The 7,500-nt window shown below is 49.2% G+C and overlaps 1 protein-coding gene across 1 annotated transcript in view; it reads right to left on the bottom strand.

The window, feature by feature from the left end:
- Positions 1-5,678, bottom strand: part of pleca (plectin a) — a 49,580-nt gene extending 43,902 nt beyond the window's left edge. Inside the window, exons 1-2 of the mRNA XM_083684282.1 lie at positions 5,606-5,678; positions 2,426-2,487 (exon numbers count right to left, since the gene is read on the bottom strand). Coding sequence (XP_083540408.1) covers positions 2,426-2,487; positions 5,606-5,633 — 90 coding nt within the window. The 5' untranslated portion in view covers positions 5,634-5,678. The remainder of the gene's footprint in view (positions 1-2,425; positions 2,488-5,605) is intronic.
- Between the last annotated feature and the right edge of the window lie 1,822 nt (positions 5,679-7,500).

The following is a 7,500-nucleotide window of genomic DNA, read 5'->3' on the forward strand; positions in this document are numbered from 1 at the left end:
TTCCGCACAGTGTTTGATACACTTCAGTTCACAGGCGAAAAACAAATAGGAGGAGAGAGAGAGAGAGAGAGAAAGAGAGAGAGATTCCCGACTTTCACTCCTCCCCCCCCCCCCCCCCCCCCCCAGCCCCCCCTTGGTCGGTTGCCATCTTCACCAACATTCAAATCGGTAAAATACAGACTATTCTATGAAGTAAGTGCTATGCTGCAGTTCTTGTTTGGTCCTCTAGGGGGAGAGTGAAGGGTTGGAGATGGGACGGTCTTCTTCCCTTACCTAGAGGCCTGCTGCTGTATTCAGAGTATTGAGAGGCAGACAGAACGATCCATGCAAATCCAACTCATGGAAAACTGCACCCTGGTCCTGCCTGCCTCTGTCTGCCCACTCCTGAGCCCCAGAAGCCAGACTGTCTGTGGGCCAGATGTGGATCCATTACCCCCCAACCACCCCCCTACCCCACCACCCCCCTCCACCACCACCCCCCTCCCCCAACCACCCCCCTCTCCAACCACCCCCTCCCCCCCCATGCCCAGAGCTCCAGCTAGTTCCTTCTCCTCCTTCGAGCACCACCTAAAGCGAAGCCAGATGTCTGTGACTCATGCTCACACACTCACGTACCACAAATAGCATGTGTGTGTGTGTGTGTGTGTGTGTGTGTGTGTGTGTGTGTGTGTTGCATTGTGCTGACTGGGAACCGAACAACAAGCTGAACAGAGATGTACGTTCCACCACGTAGGAGGGACGTCTCTTCCAATTAGCTGTAGACCAGTGACACAGCAGCCTGCAGGGTTACCCTACATGCAGTCGCTGTCGGTCACCCAAGGACAGAGGAGATCCTCTCACCAGACTATTGTTGCACATAAGAGTGGAACTGGCGGGGTCTGAAACAGGGACGTCCCGCATGGACGCCACAGGCGTAAACCGCTACACCAAGAGGACATCCTCGAGGTGTGAGGGCTATATCTGGGCTTCGAAGTCACGGGCAGGGCTACCTCCTCACCAGAGCGTGATTCCAAATCACCTCCGCTACAAGAGTGATAGCCCTAATAGCCTACACTTAACAAAGTGTTCAAGCTGTGCAAATGGTTCTAGTTCGGTTTTATGATCCGCTGGCTGAACGAACGACTAATGAAAACCTGCTGCAGAAACGTAGACATGTAGCCTGATATACAGGCAGAGCCCAAGAGAGCCACCGAAAGTACAAAAGTACCAAGGTTCAGTGACAGTTGGACATAATTTGAACGGAATTCCGCTGCTCATCAACCGATTCCTGTTCAATACTTGTTATCCATCTTATTACATGAAGCTTTAAAAGTAGTTTTATTACGTGAAGCTTTAAAAGTAGTTTTATTACGTGAAGCTTCAAAAGTAGTTTTATTATGTGAAGCTTTAAAAGCAGCTGCCATGGCATTGGCTGTGGTCTGAGGGCAGCTGAACAGACACAAAGACGAGACGCAATTGCAGCAATCCAATGAAAACGCTTTTCTGTATATGATCAATAGAAGCCTTTTGAAAGGCTTTTGGACAACATTCGCCAGGAGGCAGAGGGAGCTTGCATCAGCAGGATTCATCAGTGGTGGCTGGTGGAGGTTGAAATCGGAAGAAGGGTTCATTTTAATGCACGGAATGGAATGAGGACTGGCATCAAACACATTGCGTTTGACACCATTCCTCATTCCTTTCCATGCGTTACAATGAGCCCGTCCTCCGATTTCTCCCTCCACCAGCCTCACCTGGACCACATACCCTAAGGCCAATACGGGCTGATTGTGACTCAAAATAAAAACATTCATTTGTGGCCACGAGCAGTAAACCAGCCATCTAACCTACAGTAGATTAGTTTCCTGTATGTGGATCCTTTCCCTGTCTTTTGTCTTTGGCAGTATCACAAACTGCTGTTTTGACCATCTAATACATCAATCAAATAAGCAAACCTAATGGGTTAATTCATTTAGCTGTGATTTTATCAGTTGACTGAGATTACAGTTGGACCAAAAAAACTGTACTTTATCTGCTATGTGATGCACTAAATGACTTTGTCTCAGCTTCTTTCCCAACAGAGCTGTTTGAGTTAGGAACCTCAATAAAAATACTTGAATGAGATGATCATATTGCACTGCAATGAGCTGAATCTCCTTTACCATGTTCTGAGGGATGGGAACGCCCCGTCAGTGTGTTATAGTTGAGGTAGGCCAGAGATGATTGCTGTGGTAGCTAAGGGATGATTTTTTTATTTAGGTTAGGGATGAGGATAGAAGCACTGGTGGAATGGATGGAATGGAATGAGAAATGGTACCTGACACGTGTTTGATATGTGTTTGATTCCATTCCTCATTCCATTCCATGTCTTACAATGAGCCCGTCCTCCGATTTCTCCCTCCACCCGCCTCCCCTGTTGGTACTGTAGGTGTTGTGGCTGTGGCCTTACCTTCATCAAGTGTTTGTTGACCCATTTTGTGAAGGTCTTTTTCTGAACCCGGTCCCGTTCATCTGTGGGAGAGACAGAGGGAGAGAGGTTTACTATCTGATGACAGTAAGATGACCTCTGTGGACTCAACCTTAACTTAGGGACTCAGACAAACGCTGGTCTTTCATAGAGTACTGGACCAGAGCCTTTTTTTGTAGTAGTCTATGGGAATCGCCAAAAGCAGGGGAGGCTGGTGGAGGTAGAAATCGGAGGACGGGCTCGTTGTAAGGCATGGAATGAAATGAGGAATGGTATCAATTCCCCATTCCGTTCCCTGCGTTACAACGAGCCCGTCCTCCGATTTCAACCTCGAGCCCCTTTCCCTGATCTACACAGACAGAACAGTGTTCTATATCTCTGATCACAAGAACAGCATCTCCGCAGCACATGGACATGTCCCACCATGCAGGGCTGTCTGAAGGCCCGGGTTTGTGGGTGATTCCATAGTGTGATTAGAGTTAACCAAGGGGTCCTGTCAACGCCTGTCTGACTGTGGGGAAGAGTGAAGGAATCTGTCCTGTATCACTTTCAGGATCCACCACTGAAATGATGGTATGTTGCACAATGTTTTCCTCAGTCACTGCCTAACAACCAAGCCTGGTCACTGCCTAACAACCAAGCCTGGTGACAAAGAACCAACGGCCATGGTCAACTCTCACTTCCCCTCGCCAGGAGGGTTCTGTACAGTGAGAGTGACGACGCGTTATCTTACAACAGACAATATTGGGCAATACTGACCTAAAATAGGTTAGGAGAGACCGGCAATGAGAGAGAGAGACCAGAGGGGAACAACAACAAATTACCATGACAACTGATTCTAAAATGAAAAAAGGATAATACGGTATGATACTGTATGATTCCTCCTTTTATGACTTCATTTCAAAGCCGAGACTGGAAGCTGAAGCCTTTAACTCCTTTACTAGTGACCTGTGGCATGACAAGGTTTGATTTCATCCTGAGGATGAGCTCCGGGATCAGAGCAGATGTGGTGAAACAGGCAGGATGAAGAGGACAATGGCAGTCAGGGTCATGTCATGGTGCAAGGCCACAGACAGGCAGACAGACAGACAGACAGACAGACAGACAGACAGACAGACACACAGACAGACACACAGACAGACAGACAGACAGACAGACAGACAGACAGACAGACAGTCAGACAGACAAACAGGCAGGCAGGCAGGCAGACAGACAGACAGATAGACAGACAGACAGGCAGACAGAGGATGTGCCCATAGTGAACACTCCACCCTACTGTACGTGACTGTGGTTGGCATCGTCTGTGAGTCATACTCACCAGGGGAGGCTGGTGGAGGAAGAAATCGGAGGACGGGCTCATTGTGATTTCTACTTCCACCAGCCTTGCCTTGGATGTGCCCATAGTGAAAAAGCCACCTTGCTTAAACTGTTGTTTTGTATTGTATATTTATTTCATGTGTGTGTTCTCTGTAAACAGGGCCCTTCCTGTTTGTCTCTCGAGGTTTTCCTGTATAAATGAAGCTTAAAAAAATAATTAATATATTTTTTTATTTTTAGTATTATTAATTATATAATACTTCCATAAGCTGAAAGTGAGGAACCACAACACTGCCTGCTTCTAACAGCTTCATACGAATGCAGAACCCTCTCAGGGTGGATTACCATGACAACTCCAACACACACGCACACACACACACACACACACACACACACACACACACACATACACACACACACACACACACACTGATTACTGACATGACTTTCTGTGCTGTACAGTTATGTTGGTATGTTGTTATGCGTCTTTCTTTGTCTGTAACAACGGGTTGTTAACCTAATGTTCTGCTCTGAGGACAATAAAGCATCTGCAGTATCTTTCAGTTATAGCATATGTCACGGTAGTTAGAGGACTTTGAGGAAATGATTGTATTTAGAGACAATTAGACACCATGCGATATCAAAAGAGAGGCTTCGGAAGGCTTTGTAGTCAATTATTGTTCAATAATTCAGACTATGCCACTGCCAAACAGTTGAAGAGCATAGCCCACATCACAGCCCACAGCATCTACAAGCAAAGAGAAAACAAAACTCCTGACTTGTTTTGAAGTGCTAATAAAAGGCCCTCCTGGCTGTGGACCTGTTCCCTGGAGCAGGGCCTGGGAGGTGGACGACCCAGTGACACAATCATTCACCATGACGACACGTTCTCTAAAGTGTGGGAGTAGACGGGTGGGGGGCTCGTCTGTGACCTGACACACTGATCTATAGAGATCTGCAGGGGTCAGAGGGCGAAGGTCAGAGGGTACCAGTACACGTAACATTCCAATCCCCAAGGCATTCCAGTAAAGAACCTTCATCATGGGAAGTTAGGAACTTCGGCCCATTGATCCTGTTTTGTTTTGGGGTTTTTTTTGGGGGTTGAAATGCTCACATATTGTCTGTGGCCTCGAGCGCTTTAGCTCTGTGAAATGGTTATAACCTTTCATAGTCTGAGACACCAAAACAAAGGTTAGAGGTGAAATCAGAAGGTATCCAGTCTCCTCACAAAACCCCCTTCATTCTCCGTGCTGCTTCGACCTCCCTTGTAATTCAAAGATAAGGGCAATATGACTTCACTTAAACAGAAATGTAATAAACGGATAAATGGCAAACACTGTATTGCCGTTAAAAAAAATTAACGTCATGTCACATAAATGTCACGCTCTGCAGAATGCTGTACTGCCTTACAGATCAGCCCACGCCTTGCAATTGGCTGTCCAAAATTACAAACTCCAAAGTTTGGTGTGACACTTTCCTGAGCCAATAAGGCAGGACAAAACCAGTGACACATTAAAGGGGTGTGGCCCTCTGTGGACATGGTGGTGAGACACTGGACACTCTCACAGGACAGTGTTGGGTATGTCCTCCTTCACCACCTCAAACTTGATTAATCAATCACTAACACGTCACTGTCACATTTTCAAACACTTTACAACCAAACAAGCTACAAAGACTCAAAAAAGATCACTCCACCAAAATGAACAAATGCTGACGGCAGCAAAAAGGCAATTCCCAACAAGCAAATCAAATGACAACACAGACTTTTATCAGATTCTGCTTAAAAAAATGTCTCTCCCAAAAAACGGTCAAATTCAAAACCATAAGCCGTCCACGTGACTCTACCTTTCCTCTCATCCGTGGCCTTGAGCATCCCCTGGTAGTATCCCTCGTCAGTGAAGACCCTGTCACTCCCCAGGCTGTCTGAGGAGTAGGATCTGGACATCCCAACTGTCAGTTAGGTGGCGTTCACTCAGAGAAATATAACCAGTAACCAGTTACCAGTAACAGTCACAGTGAGGCTAAAGGCTAAAGGCTACCGGTCCCTGGTTGGTTGGGTCTCTGGGACTTCTGCTAAAGGTCCCTGGTTGGTCGGGTCTCTGGGACTTCTGCTTCTCCTGAGTGACCAAACGGCTGCCTCAGTCAGTCAGAGAGGGAGAGAGAGGGAGGGGGAGGGAGAGGAGAGGAGAGAGAGAGAGAGCATGCAGACAAGAAGTGGGTGTGTTCTCCGAGGCTGCGGCTTCGGTTCCTGCACAAGCCCTCACTCACTCCCTTTTTTTCCCTCTCTCTCTCTCTTTCTCTCTCTCTCTCTCTCTCTCTCTCTCTCTCTCTTTCTGGTCCTGTTTTTTTCTTCTTTCTCGAGCTCTTGCAAAATGCCTGCCTGCAGGCTACAATGTCAAGGCCTGTCATTCACTGCTCTGTGTTTGGTGCTCTGAGAAGGAACGCTCTCATCCCCACCCAACCCAGCCACAACCCCACCTGGCCCAGGCCCATTCCCAGCCCCAGGCCCCAGCCCCAGCCCCAGCCCCAGCCCCAGCCCCAGCCACAGCCCCAGCCTCAGCCCCAGCCCCAGCCCCAGCCCCAGCCCCAGCCCCCAGCCCCAGCCCCAGCCACAGCCCCAGCCTCAGCCCCAGCCCCAGCCCCAGCCCCAGCCCCAGCCCCAGCCCCAGCCCCAGCCCCAGCCACAGCCCCAGCCTCAGCCCCAGCCCCAGCCCCAGCCCCAGCCCCAGCCCCCAGCCCCAGCCCCATTCCCAGCCCCAGGCCCCAGCCCCAGCCCCAGCCCCTGCCCCAGCCCCAGCCCCAGCCCAAGCCCCAGCCCCTGCCCCAGGCCCCAGCCCCAGCCCCAGCCCCAGCCCCAGCCCCAGCCCCAGCCCCAGCCCCAGCCCCAGCCCCAGCCCCAGCCCCAGGCGAGAGAAGCTGGGGAATATGAGAGGTTGGAATGACAGCTAACCAGAGAGAGCCTTCAGGTAGAAATACAGAACCGCATCAAGTTACACAACTGAACAAACACTGAATGAAAAAAACAGTGTGATGCAGGGGAGGCTGGTGGAGGTAGAAATCGGAGGACGGGTCTCATTGTAACGCACGGAATGGACTGAGGAATGGTATGAAACACACATGTTTGATACCATTCCTCATTCCATTCCATGCTTTTGTTACAATCCGACTACACAACGCACAACGATTCCAAACTCATTTCTACCTTTCATACCGTAGGAGAGATCACTAGTGATCAAACAGAAGCAAACAAACAGCTGTGTCTAAGGAAGAGTGAGTCACAGTGAGTGGACATCCCCTCCTCTTAGTCATAGGAAGGGTTAGCCACATAATACAAACACACACACACACACACACACTGTTATACTAACACACACACACACACACACACTTTTATCCAATGCAACTTCCAGTGCAGTGAGGGCATAGGTTTAAACTGTACACTGTATAGTCTGAGCGGGAATCGAACCCACAACCTTAGTATAGCTAGTGCAACAGGCCAACAGGACAACAAGACTGCGATGAGCCTCTCCTCTGCCCACACGGGGCTCCACGTATTCCTCTGCCCACATGGGGCTCCACGTATTCCTCTGCCCACACGGGACTCCGCGTATTCTGTCCCGAGGTTTCCAAGTGTGTGATGAGAGACAGGAAGGCAGTGCATGCCACAGACCACCGCATCCCGAGCCCACACTGAATGAAAGGCCTTTGGATAAAACTGTATGTGTGTGTGTGTGTGTGTG

This window comes from Argentina silus (assembly GCF_951799395.1).
Source record: "Argentina silus genome assembly, chromosome: 14".
Classification (NCBI taxonomy): Eukaryota; Metazoa; Chordata; class Actinopteri; order Argentiniformes; family Argentinidae; genus Argentina; species Argentina silus.